Genomic DNA, 18,555 nt, shown 5'->3' with positions numbered 1-18,555 from the left:
GTTAGATTTCATAGATAACAGGGACAGCTAGCCATTTTTATATAAAATTGGCTTGAAGGTAGGTGACAGAGGGTGGTGGTGGAGGGATGCTTTTTCAACTGGAGGCCTGTGACCAGCGGTGTGCCACAAGGATCGGTGCTGGAGCCCCTGCTTTTTGTCATTTCCATAAATGATTTGAATGTGAACATAGGAGGTATGGTTAATAAGTTTGCCGATGACATCAAAATTGGTGGTGTAGTGGGCAGTGAAGAAGGTTACCTCAGAGTACAACAGGATCTCGATCAGATGGGCCAGTAGGCTGAGTAGTGGCAAATGGAATTTAATTTAGGTAAATGTGAGGTGCTGCATTTTGGTAAGGCAAATCAGGGCAGGACTTAACATTAAGTATATAAATTCCTGGGGAGTGTTGTCAAACAGAGAGATCTTGAATTCCAGGTTCATAGTTGCTTGCGAGTGGAGTCTCAAGTAGACAGGGTACTGCAGAAGACATTTGATATGCTTGTCTTTATTGGTCAGTGCATTGAGTATTGGAGTTGGGAGGTCATGTGGCTGCACAGGACATTGGTTAGGCCACTTTTGGAATATTGTGTCCAGTTCTTGTCTCCTTCCTATAGGAAAGATGTTGTGAAACTCGAAAGGGTTCAGAAAAGAATTACAAGGATGTTGCAGGGGTTAGAGGGTTTGAGCTATAGGGAGAGGCTGAATAGGCTGAGGCTGTTTTCTCTGGAGCGTCAAAGACCAAGGGGTGACCTCATAAATGTTTTTAAAATCATGAGGGGCATAGATAGGGTGAATAGGCATTGTCTTTTTCCCAGGGTAGGGGAGTCCAAACTTAGATGGCATAGGCTTGAGGTGAGAAGGGAAAGATTTAAAAGGTGCCTAAGGGGCGACTTTTTCATGTAGAGGATGGTGCATATATGAAATGAACTGCCAGAGCAAGTGTTGGAGGCTAGTATAAGTAAATCATTTAAAAGACATCTGGATGGGTGTATGAATAGAAAGGATTTAGAGAGATATGGGCCAAATGTTGGCAAATGGGATTAGATCTATATAGAATACCTGATTGGCATGGATGAGTTGGACTGAAGGATCTGTTTCCATGCTATATGACTCTGTGCTTACAAAATAGGTGTTGTCCTTTCCTACCTAACACACAATGGCAAAACACCTTTGAAATGAAAGGTGGTGACCATTAACTGCTTTTACATTACTGCAGAACAAATATGTGTGTTTTCCTCTGGCCATCCCAGTGATTCCAGGGAGTTTCCTTTAGGATTTCCTTGCTGTTATGATCGGATCTGATGGCACAATCAGCTGATTTAACCCAATCCAAAGTGGCTAATGTGTCCTGGGTTGGGCTGGAGAATGTGGGGAGATTGAGGTTTTGATGGTTTTGTGCCAGATGAATAATTTGTGGAGCGCTCCACAATAACACAATCTAAGCCAGAGCGATTGAGGGAATTAGAAAGGATGGTATGTGCCAGAGCAATTATGAACAAGACAGATTGCCTGCCATGGGATGATTTTGTTTAAAAAGGCTTAGTTGAATCGAGAAGCTGGAAGGCGTACACTTTTATGAAAAAAAAATTGCATGTGAGAGAACATTTAAACAAAAATGATTCATCAAGTGTGGGATGTGAGCAAAGTGAAAAATATCAACTACAGACATAGAGACCATTTGTAACACTGGAACTGGCACACTCCTGTTACAGAGCACCTTTTGGATCAGGGTATTTTTGAAATGGATTTCACTCTGACTCAGTATTTGAGACTTGACTTTTACTGGTGAACCGACCCTGAAGGCGCCTCAAAATAACAACGTGTGAAACAGATAAAGCTACATTTACTTAGTCAGCACCGCAGGTTACATACACTCTGCACAGTGCGAATTCCACGTTTATGATTTTGAATTATCTCCTATGTTAAAGCTGAGTTCACCTGCTGGGGCCCCATGATTTTCAGGCACAAGGGGACAATGTAACCGCTCATATTTGGAAGAGCAATGGCTTGACCTTGGTTCATTTCGCTTTGACAAATTAGAGCTTTATATTCAAATACAGGTGGACACAATAAATGGAAGTCTAGAGTTAGGTGATCAACTTTGTCCCATGTTTGCAGGCATTTTTCCTTTTTGTTTTGCAAAGGGTCTAATCATCTTCTCCATAATAGACAGTCGCTATGGTCTTTATCTGCTAAAGAAACTCTTGGCTTCATTTACACCTCTTTTGGAAAGGTCTCCAATTTTATCACATAAGGAATGATTCTCAGTGCTCTGATTACGATTACCTTTGGCAAGTGCAGCAACTATTTGCACGCAGATTTGCCCCCCAAACCACTTCCCCCAAAATTAAAGGCTAGTTTATCAGTTTCTTTGGAGCTGGGTGAGGGGGAGGGGACACAGTTCAACCAGAGAATCCTCAAAATCCATTTCAGCATTTGGAATTGGCAAGCAGCACCAATGTTTTATGCTCTAAAACAAAGCACAACATCTCAAACCAAAACATAGCCAAATGTCAATCAAAATTTTAAAACAGTTTTCTTGGGGTTGTCTGAAATGAGCGATTTTAGTCTAATTCCCTTTAGTCATGGGGACACTTGTTTTAAAATGCTCTATTCACTCCCCCCTCAATGCCAGTTGAAGAAATCCTATTCGCTACCCTTAAAATGAAAGTAGCTGAGTGAGAGCATGTTTTCGTCTCCTTCCTTTCTTGGCTCCATTGCTCACTTAGAACCATAGAGTACAATTCTTCATTCTAATCCCATCACAAAGTGTACTGAAGGAATCTCAAGGCCGTTTGAGTGCTGGTGCAATTCATTTTAATTTTCCAGACTCTTCACACACAACTGAAGAAGCTCAGCAGCGGGGTCTTTCCAATAAATCCTCTCATAATCTTTTCCAAGAAGTAATATCCTTCCTGAAGTGGGGTCTCCAGATTCTGGCACGATACTCTAACTTGTGCTTAAGCAGTGATTTCATAAGACTTAAGAATAATTTCCTTTTATATTCTGTGCTTCGATTGACAAAGCCAAATGAGTGTTTTTTTTTAAATATATTTTTTAATCAACTGGCTCTGGCACCTTCTAAGATGTGTGTACAAGAACCCTAGGGTCTCCCTATTCCTCCCATTACTCCCCCCCCATTACGTACATTTATAATCATATACGCAATCATACATGCACACACATACACGTACTCTCACATATTATGTGCGCTCACACGCATACACCCCTCCCTTGAAGAATGTAATTTATATTCCAAATCCTCTTTTTTTTTCTCTCATAATGATGAAATTGATATAGAATGGAAAATCCCTTACAGTTGCAACTTTCGTAAAGTTTCCTTTTTTCCATCTTAACCTTATACTGTTGGCAGTCTACGGATGATGAAAAGCTTTTCATCTGTTTTCTGACTCCACTGGGCAGTCGTTAAACAGGATAACTGCAGTGACAGCATAAGTACCAGAAAAATAAGAGCTGGTTACTTTGTCCAAATTATAATGATTATTCCAGTGTTTTCTTTCCCCTGGTTCCTAGCAATCAGCTGCTATTGCTTTAAGTATTGCACTTAACATTTCCAGTGTTTTTTCTCTGCCCATTCTCCGTAACCCCCCCCCCCCCCATATTATCGCCTCTCAGAAATTTTTCAGTGTTTTACTTATGCAATGATGTTGATGCACCTTAGAATCTTTGAAAGATATAGCTAAACGGAGGCTATTCAGCCCTTCCTACTTGCTCTGGATGTCTTTTCAAACAATCCATTAGTCTCCTTCACCTCTTGTTCCGCTATAGCCCATCAAATGCTTCCTTTTCAAAAGGTCACTGTTGAATCTTCGATTCCCTGCCACTTGCTTGTCTCAAAAATACGAGCAAAATGCTCATCAAAGGATGGGCTATTTGTTATTCCATTTCTCACTTATTTTCTAATCAACTTGTTCAGAGATGTTATTACACACCTCTGGACCAGGTGGCATTTGAACCCCGCTCCCCTGGCTCAGAGGCACGGACACTAACACTGCAGCTCAAAAGCCCTCATGCAGAATTATTTTAAAAGTTTCAAGTTAACTTCCATCAGGTGCAGAGGAGACCTCAGTGATCTTTGCACTGTTTGTTTGTTTGGTTGTTGAGGAGGCTGTTGTCCTTTTTAAGTTGTTGAGTTGGGTGTCATGGGAACAGCAAACAAAAGTGAAACCTTACCGCTTTTACAACGTGGCTTCCTGGTTGGAATCTTATCCTCCCCTCATTGCACCATACAAAGCCAGCGAAATTCTGCCTCCATTCCATCCCGCCTCAAGCCTGTTTCCCTTATTCTTGTTTCACTTCCCATTCCCCATGACACCTCGAGTTTAAAATGTTTGTTTTTAAATCCCTCCAAGGTCTGATCTGGCTGTCACTTCCTGCAGCCCCATGTTGGTCCACTTGGACCCTCCGTTCCTCAAGCTCTAACCCCTCCCACCTGGTCATATTCACCCCACCGTTGGTGAAATGCCTTCATCCCAATCTCCTCAATTCACTTCGATGACCCTCCCCTCATCACCTCCGTACTTTTTTTTTATCTTCACCTCCTCGAAACGGAGTATCATGAGCAGCCTCCCTGCAGTAGCCCATCAGTGGCTGACCAGTCATTTTGTAGCTTGTACCTTGGCGTGATTTTTGTTTCTCTCTTTTCTGAAGCATGATGCAGCTGTATGTGTTTGATTGCCTGTGTCTCCTCTCCTCATTGGAGGCACACTTGTTGCTTCTGGGAGCAGCTTTGAGAGTTTCCCTGTGCTGTAGAGCCCAGAAGCAGACACTGTAGTCTCAGGATGACAAGCCAGTCAGTTTGGACTGGGATGAGAAATCACTTTTAGTATGAAGGTTGTGAATCATTGGAGCTGTCTATCCCAGAGGGCTGTGGCTACTCAGCCATTTGCTGTATTAGAGACACAGATTGGTAGATCTTTGGATGCGAGGATTATGCTGATAGGTTGGGAAAATTGGGGTTGAAAGTTGTGATCTTATTGAACAGCTGAGCAGACTTGAAGGATCGTCTCAGAAAAAAATCATTCATGGGATGTGGGAGTCACCCTTTGACCAGTTTGTGGTGACCTGCTGCTGCCCTGAACTGCTGCAGTCCCCATGCAATGTAGATAAAGCCACAGTGCCCTTAGGGGGAGAGCTTCAAGTGTTTGACCCAGCAGCAATGAAGGAGCAATGATATATTTTTCAAGTCAGGATGCTGAGTGGCTTGGAGAGGAGCTTGTAGCTGGTAGTCATAAAGTCATAGAGATGTACAGCACAGAAACAGACACTTTTGTGCAACTCGTCCATGCCAACCAGAATTCCTAAATTAATCTAGTCCCATTTTCCAGTACTTGGCCCATATCCCTCTAAACCCTTCTTATTCATATACCCATCGAAATGCCTTTTAAATGTTGCAATTGTACCAGCCTCTACCACTTCCTCTGGCAGCTCATTCCATACATGCACCATCCTCTGTGTGAAAAAGTTGCCCCTTAAGTCCCTTTTAAATCCTTCCCCTCTCACCTTAAACGTATGCCCTCTGGTTCTGGACTCCCCCATTCCAGGGAAAAGACCATCTCTCTTTACTTTATCTATGCCCCTCATGATTTTATAAGCCTCTATAAGGTCACCCCTCAGCTTCTGATGCTCCAGGGAAAACAGTCTCAGCCTATTCAGCCTCTCCCTATAGCTCAAATCCTCCAGCCCTGGCAACATCCTTGTAAATCTTTTCTGAACCCTTTCAAGTTTCACAACATCCTTCCTAAAGGAGGGAAACCAGAATTGCACACAATGTTCCAGAAGTGGCCTAACCAATGTCCTGTACAGCCGCAACATGACCTCACAACTCCTACATTCAATGCCCTGATCAATAAAGGCAAGCATAAAAAACACCATCTTCAGTATCCTATGTACTTGCGTCTCCACTTTCAAGGAACTGTGACCCTGTACTCCAAGGTCTCTTTGTTTAGAAATGCTCCCCAGGACTTTACCATTAAGTGTATTAAGTCCTGCCCTGATTTGCCTTTCCAAAATGCAGCACCTCACATTAATCTGAATTAAACTCTAACTACCACTCCTCGGCCCATTGGTCCCAACAAGGTCCCATTATGCTCTGCGGTAACCTCCTTCGCTGTCCGCTACACTTCCAATTTTGGTGTCATCTGCAAACTTATTATACCTCCTATATTCTCATCCAAATCATTTATATAAATGATGAAAAGCAGTGGACCCAGCACCAATGCTTGTAGCGCACCGCCGGTCACAGGCCTCCAGTCTGGAAAGCAACCATCCACCATCACCTACCTTCAAGCCAGTTCTATATCCAAATGGCTAGTTCTGCCTGTATTCCCATTTTATTAGCAGAATATTAAAATGTAGCAATATATTCTTAAAATCCAGTGATTTTAACATCATCCAGTTTTAGCCCTTTATATTGGAGGGGCATGTGTTGTAGGGGGATATTGATTGTGTGTGTATCATGTTGGTATGAACATGACAAATAATGTTCACATCAGGACAACCTGTTGGTAAAAGATAGTACTGGAACCAGTCTTTACTCAATCTTCCATTTTCTTTGCAGAGTTAAGCATAATAAGCATCAGCCTCCTAACTCAAACAACCTCACTTTAACTAAGTGTCACTTTATATGTTGAAGTGGAACTGCCTCCACCCAGCAGGGGCAAGGACAGACATCATGGTACCTGGGGCTGCCTGGCCTCTGACCTGAGCACAATGGTCCCCTATGGTCACTGTTATTGAGATCTGAGGCACCCCCTTGCCATTGGCTGAAGCCCAACACTCACTTACCATTAAATACCATAAATATACAATGAACAAATAAGCTACCGTAATCTTGAAATCTTGGCTAAAGCAACCATCACTCACTAAGTAAGTTGAGTTTATTTGAGAACTTGATTCGACCTTTCAGAGATTCCCACAACCTTCATTAAATCTTTCTTCCGTTAATCTGATCTTAACATTAGCTATCGAATCTCTGATCAAGAGCAATAATGTTTTGATGATCCAAAAATAAATTGCAATTAAATTAACTGTGAACTTGTAAATTTCTCCCTGTGTGCACTTTACGGTGAAATCCTGAAGGTGTTTATAAATGTGGAGGTGATTTTCAGCGTGCCAGTTTATTTTTGATTTCTTTCCTGTGCACAGTTTAGAAATAGAGGACAGGATGGAGACACTTCCAACTTTGCTGAAGTAATGTACTGAGATTTGCTCAGTTGCACAATGTCCCTTTGATTGCAGAAATCCTCCAGCAACTGGCAGCATCTTGGGAAACTTTGCTATACATAGATATCCATGTTTCCATGGAACCTTTGCACTCCACAGTGTTTGGATCAGTCAGCACTTGGACTGATGCAAAACTCCTATTAGATCAAGTAACGTTTGACACAAGGTGTTTAATTTGGCTCCTGTGTTTTTGTAATGCTATTTATTCTTCCGAGCGAACAAGAGAACATAAACACCCTTCCTTGTTTATTTCACAGAACCATATCATGGGCATTAGCAGCCTCTCCACTATCTTCAGGTACCATAATTAGTAAGCTATTGGACTAGGAAGGGATCATGACTGAGATCAATTCTAACCTTACCTGATTTAATTCCTATAAGCACTTGGTGATTGAGGTCACTGGGAAGACACTGCAACCCCACCACCCCCCACTCTGATCTGGGGCACATGAGTGCAGATGAGTGTTCCCTGTAAGCCACACGACAGTTCAGGAATCCCATGCACACTCCATTATTCAACGCAGTACAACTTCCACTCAGATTTGAAGATACTGCGCATGGAGTGCATAGGTCCATACAGGAGCAACTAAAATTAGAAACAGCATTGGTCCTGGGATATACCATGTGTGGTTTTCCTGCACCTGCAGAGATCACTAGTCCAACTCAGGAGTGAAAACTCTTGGTACCTTGCACTTAAAATGTCATAACCTTCAAAGCTATGGGCCAAATTCTGGAAAATGCAACCAAAATAGACTTAGATTTTTTTATTGGTGTGATACAATGCTGTGGTTGTGAACTTGTCTGAGCTGAGATTTGATGTTAGTACAAACTGAAGAAAATGATAAAAGGGCCAAGCCTACTGAACTAAATAACGTTTTCAGTTCCAAAAGGTTCCTCTTATAAGTTCCCTGGACTTGCAGCGGTTTATGGGGTGAACTTTCTCTGTATGTTATGAATGAATTGCATCAAAAGTACCCATTCACTATAACATTCTGATAACATTCTCAAAACTCAAAATTACAACTTCAACTTAAACCGAGGGAAAAAAGCAGCATCTGAATTGGTGTGATGTTTTGCTTCCTCAGCCACTCTCAATCTGAAAATACATAGGAAGCTCTCAACACTTATTGTCCTGAATACAAACTGCACACCATTCGTAAAGGTGATATTAATGGAAAATATTAACAAATTTCATGTCCTTTATTTGGTGAAAAGACTTGATTTCTTCGTCTCATAAGGGAAGCAGATTATCACTGAATCACAGAATTGTTAAGGTGCCCAGAATGACTGTACCAACCCTCCGACTCAGTGCCATTCGCCTGCCTTCTCCTCCTGGTCCCTTACGCTGTAGCTTTGCAATTGCTCTTCAATCGAATGCATGGAACTGCAGAAAGTACAAAGCAACCGAATGTTCCAATGTCAGAAGTGGGTGAATGCAGCTCCTGGGACTAAGCTGTAAGAGGCAAGGAAAAGAACTCAAGTTTGATCCCTGGTCTGACCTGAGCTGACTGATCTTGACTAGTGTGAGCCTGAGCAGCATTGCGTTTTGGTCTCTATGCCTCTAAAGCAGGGAAATGCAGTCTTTGCAGCTGTTTTTGATCACTATCTATTTCCCCCTGTTGGAACGTGGACACATGGACTGCAGATTTTCAATATGATTCAACTTAATTGTGATTCACTTGCCCTGTTTATTACTGCTAGATGTTGTATTTATAGACTGTATTTGACATGGTAAAATTTTCCAAGGTAAATGAAATTTGTATTCAAAGTTATAATAGGGAGATATTAAGGCAAATGACCAAATATTTGAGCAAAGCTGGAGCTCCTAAGGAATACCTTAAAGGAAGAAAGGGAGGTATAGAGACGGAGAGATTTAGGGAGGGAGTTCCTGAGATTAAGCAGCTGAAAGCACAGCTACTATTGGGTGAAGCAATTCAAATTCCAGATGTACAAGAAGACCGAATTCTGAAGTTCCTTTATCTCCGAGGGTTGTGGGACTAGAAAGGATTAGAGAGAGGGGGAGAGATGAGAAAGAGGATGAGAAATTTAAAATCAAGGCATGCTTTATAGGTAAAATAGCCTGTTGTTAATCATGATCTGATGTAAGAAATGTAGCAGATCTACTTTCTGAAGCCAGAGATTTCTGTTATTTGGATTCTGATAACATTTGTAAGTACCTGAGCTTTACTGCTGACATTTGATATTGTATGAACTTCATTTTTGGATTACTGCACAGTACTTATTTCTAGTATTCTAGATATTAACTAACTGAATTTCTTGATGAAATTATAACCTGAAAATCACTCTCATGTATCCATCATCTGCCATACGCTCAAGCATTTGGGACTGATTTTCCCAAATATAATTTAATCATTTCTCAGCTCATTCTTAACACTGGCACTCAAATAATGTCAAACAGAAAATCTAGACAAGCAATTGCTGAGAGCTAAAATGTTAACTGTATTTCTTAGATGCACATGTTCTATCTGACTGCTGCATATCTTGTTTTGTTTCAGATTTCCAACACCCAGAGTATTTTACTTTTTAAACAGTTCAGAAGTTGTGAGAAAAGCAATTGGTTGAATATTTTTCTCAATCAACAGACTATTATGTTAGTGAAATTACCAAAAAAAGGCTGTTAAAACAATTAACACAAGCAACCTAAACAGAATTGATTGTGACTCTAGAAGATAAAGGATTTGGTGTTACGTAGAGTTAAGGTTTCTGAAAATGGGATAGACTTAATGGGACAGCAATTTTTTTTTGTTAGCTCTTATCAACTCTTGAGGGGTTGCCCACGAGTAAAGGTCACTGATGTGATTTGTTCCAGTCAGGAGTACTGCCTCATTCCTTTTAGTTCAACACCATTAAAGTCTAAGACAATCATGGACTTTACCCGTCTATAAACAGCATCACTCTCCATCCCAACATATACCATTTCTTAAAAGAATGCAAGGTTCAAACTTAAGTTGATTAACTGAAATTGAACGTTAACACTGACATTAAACAGTTTGTAGTTGACAATTGTAACTATGTGAGCAAGAAGGAAGTGTGTTTGGGTTGGCAGTTGTGCTGCAATTGACAGTCATTGTAACTGTTTTGTACTCATAATGTGAAATCCATTTCTGTGTGTTCCCAGTGAACAAGGCTTCATTCCAAGTAAGATCAGTTTTGCATAAGGTTGGTTTGATGAACTGACACTATGCACAATAAGAAAATTCATACATTTTGAACATTACTACAGTGACTACATTGGGATCTGGAGCACTTTTGTGATATTTTGAAGCAATAATTCTTTTGCTGATTCCTCAACGTCATATTAAAATAATGTGAAAATTTTGAGGTTTCTGAAAATCCTCAGTTTCTCCTAGTTGGTGATCTCCATCTGCAGTCCTCACTTTCTCCAGAAAATTTCAGGTGCCCAATTTGAACTTGAAGTCCAGGTGAGAACACCGCAACAATATCTGTTTGTGCTTTTGGGGGAGCTAAAGGTCATAGGATAGGATAGTCACCAATGTTGGAAAAGGTAAAACCAAAAATAGGGTAAATCAAAAAATTGTAGTTAGTTTGGAGATTGTTGTAGGAAGAGAAAACTGAAGGAGCGCACGTGTTCTGAAAAAGGTAAAAATGTGAGTGTTTGCGTCTGAACAGAATTGTTTTGATTACATCACCGTGAGGAAGTGGGTGGTGAAGGTGAGTGTTGGACAATGTTGTTACAATTAGAGGATGAAATTCAATGGCATTTTAGTTATTTGATATGCATCCAACGAAATCAAATTTCAGTCCAGTTTTGAATGTGAGAAAAGAAGTTTCTCCAAATTGAAAGGGAACATTGTGACTTTATTTTCTTTCCTAATCAGTTTTTCAATTGAGCTTTCCTTTATTAAAGATTAACATGTTATGCATCTCAAAATATTGTAAATGTGAAAGGGGAGTAAGTTCCTGCCCCATGTTCCCAACAGCCCTGGAGCTGGTTTACTTTGGCTGGTTGTATGAAAACTACCTGAAAAATGATTCATATTAAGGAAACTTAAATAAAGGCAATGGTAATTACGTGGACATTCACCTGTCTGATATATTTTAGTGTTGTAAGGGGGTAGAGAGGGTAGATCTTAGCTAAAGGCTGATCTCTTTGGGACATGCACTTGACCAAGAGATTAGTAAACTGTAATCAATAGACAACAGGTCCCTGACCAGTCTCTGTGCTGAACCTGTCTGTGCTTTACCCTCTTCTTCCTGTACCCCACCATTCGTAGCCATATATTCAGCTCCCCAGGACCTACTTTGGAACTCCTATGTAAACCCTTCTCTCTCCACTTGCTACTCCCTCAGTATCTGCTTCTTCAGCCAAACCTATTTGTCACCCCTTCATATTCAACTTGCCCAAAAGTTCTTGGACCAGTTTTGCTGCATGAGTGACGAGTTATGTTTAAGTGCAAGTTGAAGAATTTTCTTAAAGAAGTACTGTATTCCAAAAAATAGAATTCCCAAATAGTAATACCTCTTTGCCAACGTGACTCGGCCCAAACTTACCAATGATAGATCTGGTCCTCTGCTCAAGGATCTGATTGAAGTATGGCTTGCATTTTTCTTCTTTAAACATCTATTCATCACCTGCTTCATAGTTGTGGTGGTTTCATATTTGCAGTGTTGGAATTACCCGCTGCCTCTTTTTATCCGAGTATCTGTCACTATCCCTCAACTTACCTGTCTCTTTTTCTGGAATTCTCGATCTTGTCATCACCAAGTCATACAGCATGGAAACAGACCCTTCAGTCCAACCAGTCCATGCCAACTGTAATCCCAAACATAACTAGTTCCACCTGCCTGCTCCTGGCCTATATCACTCCAAACCTCTCCTATTCATGTATCTGTCCAAATATCTTTTAAACATTGTAATTGTACCCACATCCATCACTTTCTCTGGAAGTTCATTCCGCATGCCAACCACCCTCTGTGTAAAACATTTACCTCTCATGTCCTTTTTAAATCTCTTTCCTCTCACCTTAAAAATGGGCTCCCTCATCTTGAAGTCTTCCATCCTAGGCAAATGACAACTACCATAAATTCTATTTATACCTCTCATTATTTTGGAAACTTCAATCAGGTCACCTCTCAACCTCCTATGCTCCAGTGAAAAAGTCCAAGTTTAAAGAATAATTAACATCACAGTAGGCAGGCCGAGCGAACAGTGTGACCCTGGGACATGATTCAGAGAACGTTTGAGGCTTAGTCCAAGCTCATTAATGGTCTAAGCCCAAATGTGTGTCCATTCACCAAGAAATGCCTTGGGTTTGTTTGCAGGAACTGTCAGGAAAGTCAAACTCCAATGTTTTAAAAAACAAAAGAACTGTCAATGGTGTAAGTCAGAAACAAAAACAATTATTCGATGTCTCGCTCCCTCTGTGTGTTCTTCTTGCTGCTGCTAAATTCTTCTGCCCTTGTGGACCTCCAACTCTCTCACCCCATCTTGGCTTCTCTACGTTCACTATTCAGGCTTATTGAGTCTGGTTACGTTCCTATGATCTACCTTGGGACATGCTCCTGCATTGAATTTATTACACAAATGAAATCTGTTGTAGTCATCGTAATTGCATCTCACTACATCCTGTTCTCTGAAATCTGACAAAATTAAGTGCCAAAAAAACTGCTCCCCTTTTTGGGTAACAGATTTTTTTTAAAAATCTGTTGTGGTTTACTTGCAGCTTCCTGTAGCTGAACCTGGATCAAGTCTTATCTCTAACAACTGAACATTTTTATATCTCTTCAGGTTGTAATGCTCAAGTTCACAAGGGTTGCAGGGATAGTCTGCCCTCCTGTAACAAGATTAAACAGAAGGTATTTATTCTCCTAATTTCTGTTTGTGGTACAAGAAGCATTTTTAGCGCACTCTTGTTCCTGGTGAGCTTTTATTGTTGCTCTCAGTGACCGATGTTGCTGTGAGGAACTGGAATACTCGGCTCCGCTCATCTCATCTCAGGAACCTAATGTCAGCATCATGCACTTCCAGGTCATTGTTAAAGTTCAATGTGGAGTAAGGCTCCAATCTGTCAATTTAATAAAGTGATGGTTTCCTTACCAGTGAGTCCAAACTTTTGAATACCAGACCCACACCATGGATTTGAGCACATGTTCCAGCTTGATACTTCAGTGTAGTACTGTACAATGTGCTAACTGGATGAGATATGAAACAAATGTTCCTGTGGCACTATTGGAAGAAGGAAAGGGGAGTTCTCCTGTTGTAAACTAAAAACAGAAAGCAGTGGAGAAACTCATCAGGTCTGGCAGGTAGAGACAAAGAGAGTTAACGTTTGGAGTGGTACATGACTCTACTTTGGAACTGATGAACCATAGATGCTACCAAACTTTGTTTTCTATCCAGGTTTAGCTACATTTGAGGTTGTAAAACCTGAGGGCATTACTGACCACAGCCTTGAGACTGAGCCCTAACTTCAGGAAGGGACTTTGCAGAGATATAGATGGAGTACAAAAATCAAAACCGTAAACCTACAATGGCTAGGTCTAACAAGGAGAGATTCAAAGCAGTATAAATCCAATCTAGGACTGATGTCAGGAAAGTCTTCATGCTATGAAGTTTGAATTCAGAAAAACGGATGTCTTACTACTGATAGAGAAGGCCTGGGTGAGGCCATTCCTGGATTATTGCCAAACACTTTTCACTCCCTAACTCAGAGAGCAAATACTTGTCATACAAGGAGTGCAGTAGCGATTTATTAGGCTGACACCCTAGTTAGCAGGACTGTTCTAAGAGGAGAGATTTGTTTGACTGGGCCTGTGTCCCTGAGAGTTTAGATGGAAAGAGAGAATCCAATTCAAACTGTAATAATCTGTAAAAAGCGCATGGGGAATCACTGGCTAATCTGCTTGTGAAGCTCATTGAGCATGAACGCCCTTGGTAACATGTGAGGGTCCCTCTTGTGGTACACTTGTAGTGCCTCTACCCCGGACTGGAAGGCCGGGGGTTTGTGTCCCATCTGCTGCAGGGTTGTGTGATAGCACCTCTGAACAGGTTGATTAGTAAAATAGGTTGGTTACAGGCAATGGCCCTGCCCAGCTGGAACTCATCACCTAAGTCCTTGAAGAGGGCTGTTGTGGTGAGGTCATAGTGTCCCTACCTCTGGGCCAGGAGATCTGGATTCACATTCCACCTCCTCCAGAGTAACAACCCTGAACAAGTTGATTCAATAGTGTCTATAAAGCAGACATCGGCCAGTGGTGGGCTTTGCATGTAAATTTCTAATTGGCGACATGAATGATTTACTGGTGCAGTTAATGGTTTAAAATAAAAAGCCATGGTGATCTGGGAAAGCGTGTGATAACATTTCCGATGCCCTTTGAAAAAAAGGCAGACCAGGAATGGTTGTACTGAACCATCTTCCCTGACTGGGACTAACCAGGAATAATGGCTCTATTTTGGTGTTTAACAATAAATCGTGTTCCTTTCCAATCAGGTTTCCTGGGTTATTGCAGAAAGGTGTAAAATTCTACACACAGGGAGGCTGATTTCCCTCATTGAGGAGTCTAGAACCCGAGGGCATTGTCTCAGGAAACAAGATGAACAATTTAGAATTGACATGAGGAAAGATTGCTTCACTCAGAGGATAGTGAACCTGTGAAATGCTCTGCAGAAGACTGGAGGCCAAATCACTGAAGATATTTATAGAGTTGTACAACACAGAAACAGACGCTTCAGCCCAACTCGTCCACACTGACCAGGTTTCCTAAACTGAGCTAGTCCCATTTGCCTGCATTTGTACATTATCCCTCTAAACCTTTCCTATCCATGTACTTGTCCACATGTCTTTTAAATGTTGTAATTGTAGCTATAGCTGACACTTCCTCTGACAGCTTGTTCCAATATGCACCCCCCGCCCCTGTGAAAAAAGTTACCCCCCAGATCCTTTTTAAATATTTCCCCTCTCACCTTAAACCTATGTTCTGTAATTTTGGACCCCTCCTACCCTGGGATAAAACATCGACAATTCACCTTATCTATGCACCTCATGATTTTAATCATTTTACGGTCGCCCCTCAGCCTCCTACTCTCCAGGGAATAAAGGTCCCAGCCTGTCCAGCCTCTCCTTATAACTCAAACCTCCCAGTCTCAGTAAGAAAGAGATTGATGATTTTTTGGATTTTAAATGCATCCAGGAGGATGGGTGAAAGCAGGAATATGCACTGAGATAGAACTGTGGTTCCCAACCTTTTCAGTATCAAGGCATGTTTCAATGAGACAAACAATTCCATTGCGTGCCCATTTTTCTTCAGCTGAATTGATTGCTCATGTTACATTTACTTGCATTTACTATGTTAGCCTTACTAGAAAGGTTCACAAAATTGTGCTTACAACAACTTATCCACTTCTTCTACGACTTAGATCCATGGCTTAATTATTTAACAATTCTAAAAATATTCAACTTAGAATCTTTGCTAATGTGGGAGTGTATTCAGGCAGGCAGACCAAATTATATGCCATGCTCGCACAGTATCAGACATATACACAAGACAGTGATATCTCCTGACAATTTCACAGCATACTTCTTACTTTGAAAACATAAAAGATAGAGGATCAGCCATGATTGCATTTAGTGGTGGAGCAAGATCAAAGGGCCAACTGACCTGTTCCTAGTTTCAATGTAAGAATAATCCAAATATGAAATTAACTTCTGGTTGGAATATTTGAGACAAATATTCTACCATAATGATTGTATGTCACAAAAGAAGTTTGGAGATCCATCTTGATCTATAAATATCTTTTGAACTGTGCCACCATTGGAACTGTTTGCTGCCTCAATTCTTCCAATAAGGCACCTATGTTGGGAAGTGTTCAAGCATGCCAGGAGAAGTTGTAAGGAGAGACTTTAGCAGTGTGTATAATTTTCAGTGCTGTACCCATCGTGTTGATTTGTATCAAATCCTTTCTATTTCAGCAACAGAAAGCCCCTCAGGCCCAAGATTCTTCAACATTACCCACTGCCGTCAATATGCGAAATAAAAGTAAGCAGCGTTTGATCTGTATTTAGAGTTCATTGAATGTAATGCCTTGGGCATGTTCATATATTTGATCCAGTTAATGGGATGCAGGTTTTACACAGCATTGTCACTGCAATGTCACCATTTTGAAAAATGTGTCAATTTTCATACTCACTCCACTTATGGAATAAACCCAATTGTGTTATAGTTATAGATGTTAACCTTCTAGACACGGACTGTGTTTGGAGTGAGCATTTTGAGCTGTGCCGTGCTATGGTGAAGCACTGTGGGGTACAGTTCTGCCAATGTGGTAACAGTCTGAAGTGGTGAATAGGATGTTGGGTGATGGCCGGTATTTTTAACTCTTTATTATCCGTCAGTGTTATTTGATTCTCTGGTTCTTTATCGGGCTCCATGAGGTGGCTTCCCAAGAGCTTGCCCACAGAGTGGCCCTAACATTACTATCCAAGCTATGTGTTGTATTTCTCACTAGCTGCAGTGCCCTGCTGCAGTATTGTGAATCCCAGCATTTGCAAAGAGCTGTTCATTGCATCATTCTTAGAGATACCTCCTATTTCAGAAACCAACATGGGTTAGTATCAGCAAATCCCGATATCTCAGATGTGATTCATGGGTTATCTGCTCCATAATAAGCTACCTCATATTTTTTCTTATCTATGCCATGAATTACAGGTGCTGTGGAATGATGACTTATAAAACTTTTCACTGTACTTTTTGTAACAATACAGGTGACAATAAATTGCTATTCTGTTATGAGTGAGATAGCATTTAGGAGTTTCATATTTATTTGCTGTGCCTGTGCTTCATTTATTTAGCTTTCCAACCCAAAGAACGCCCAAGGTCAGCAATAATTCTTCAAGATGACAACGTATTGAGCGCTCCTAACAGGAAAATGCCCCTCTACCGATCACTCTCCAAGAGTATGTCAATAGCCAATATTGCAGGGTAAGTCGGGTTATTTGTACAGTGTATGGAAGTGCTGAATGATTTGTGTGAAAGATCTCTTTTTAAATGAACTGGAAATAGTGAACACTTGTTCTTCCCCGAGTTAGTAAAATGTCCAAAAGGGACAGTGGACACTGCAGGCATTGATGAATGAACATACATATGAAGTGGGCCATTCAGTCCCTTCAGTCTACTCTGCCATTCAATAAGATCAGGCTGATCTGATTGTTACCTCAAATTTGCTGTCCTGCCTACCCCTCATAACCTTCTGTCCCTTGCTTAACGAGAATCTCGTCTACTTTGCCGTGGAAATATTCAAGGACTCTGCTCCTTTTCCTGAGACTCGAGACTCTTTGAAAGGTTTTCCTCATCTGTTTTGAATGGACAATCCCTTATTTTTAAACAGTGACCCCCTAGGTTTTCCCCACAAGAAGAAACATATTCTCCACATTTGTCTTCAGATTCCTTCAGGATGTTATGTGTTTCAATAAAGGCACTTCTAAACTCCAGCAGATACAGTCCTAATCTATCCAAACCTTTTCCTTATGAGACAACCCCTCCCCATTCCAGGTGTTGGTCCAGTAAATCTCTTTATTGCCTCCAATGTAGTTATATCCCTTCTCAAGCAAGATATAGGGTATAGTACTCCAGATACGGTCTCACCATTCCCTTTATAACTAATGTCTCCCTCCTTTCATATTAATTTCTCCTTGTGTTGAGTGCTGACATTCTGTGAGCTTTTCTAATTACTTGCTGTATTTTCATACTAACATCATGTGACTCATGCACAAAGATCACCCAGACCCTCTGTATCACAAAATTGCAATCTCTCGACATTTAACACGACTTTTCTATTCTTATACCAAAATGGACAATTTTCCTCTTTCCCATATTGTACTCCATTTGACACATCTTAGCCCACTCACTTAATCTCGCTATATCATTTTATTCTGAAGAAGGGTGACCGGACTTGAAATGCTACCTCTGCTTTCACAGATGCTGCCAGACTTGCTGAGTGCATCTAGCAATTTCTATTTCTGTTCTTGTACTCGATTTCCAGCATCTGCAGTTCTTTGTTTCACATCTTTTTGTAACCTCATTATATCCTCTTCTTAACTTGCTTTCCTACCCATCTGTGTCATCAGCAAGTTTAGCAAGCATACCTTTGAACTCTTCATCTGAGTCATTTATATAAATTGTAAGCACTTGAGCTTCCAGGACCATTTGTTACATCTTGCCAACCCAACAAAGACCCATTTGTGCTTATTTTCTGCTTCCTGTTAGTCAGCTAGTATCTGTCCAGCTAATATCTAGCCAATATAGTTACTCCCTATCCCATGAGTTTTATTT

General features: G+C 40.9%; 1 protein-coding gene across 6 annotated transcripts in view; it reads left to right on the top strand.

Moving 5' to 3' along the window:
- LOC122540917 (A-kinase anchor protein 13-like) overlaps nt 1-18,555 on the top strand; it is a 417,382-nt gene that overhangs the window by 352,240 nt on the left and 46,587 nt on the right. For all 6 annotated transcript variants that reach the window (XM_043677213.2, XM_043677212.2, XM_087981477.1 and 3 more), the window contains 3 exons: nt 13,016-13,083; nt 16,197-16,263; nt 17,076-17,205. In XM_043677213.2, the coding sequence (XP_043533148.2) occupies nt 13,016-13,083; nt 16,197-16,263; nt 17,076-17,205 (265 nt within the window). The remainder of the gene's footprint in view (nt 1-13,015; nt 13,084-16,196; nt 16,264-17,075; nt 17,206-18,555) is intronic.

The sequence above is a fragment of the Chiloscyllium plagiosum genome, unplaced genomic scaffold (genome assembly GCF_037043375.1).
Source record: "Chiloscyllium plagiosum isolate Xiang-an unplaced genomic scaffold, Cpla_swu_hap1 HiC_scaffold_39, whole genome shotgun sequence".
NCBI lineage: Eukaryota > Metazoa > Chordata > Chondrichthyes > Orectolobiformes > Hemiscylliidae > Chiloscyllium > Chiloscyllium plagiosum.
The sequence above is the reverse complement of the archived record's forward strand: the minus strand, read 5'-3'. Positions and strand labels throughout refer to the sequence as shown.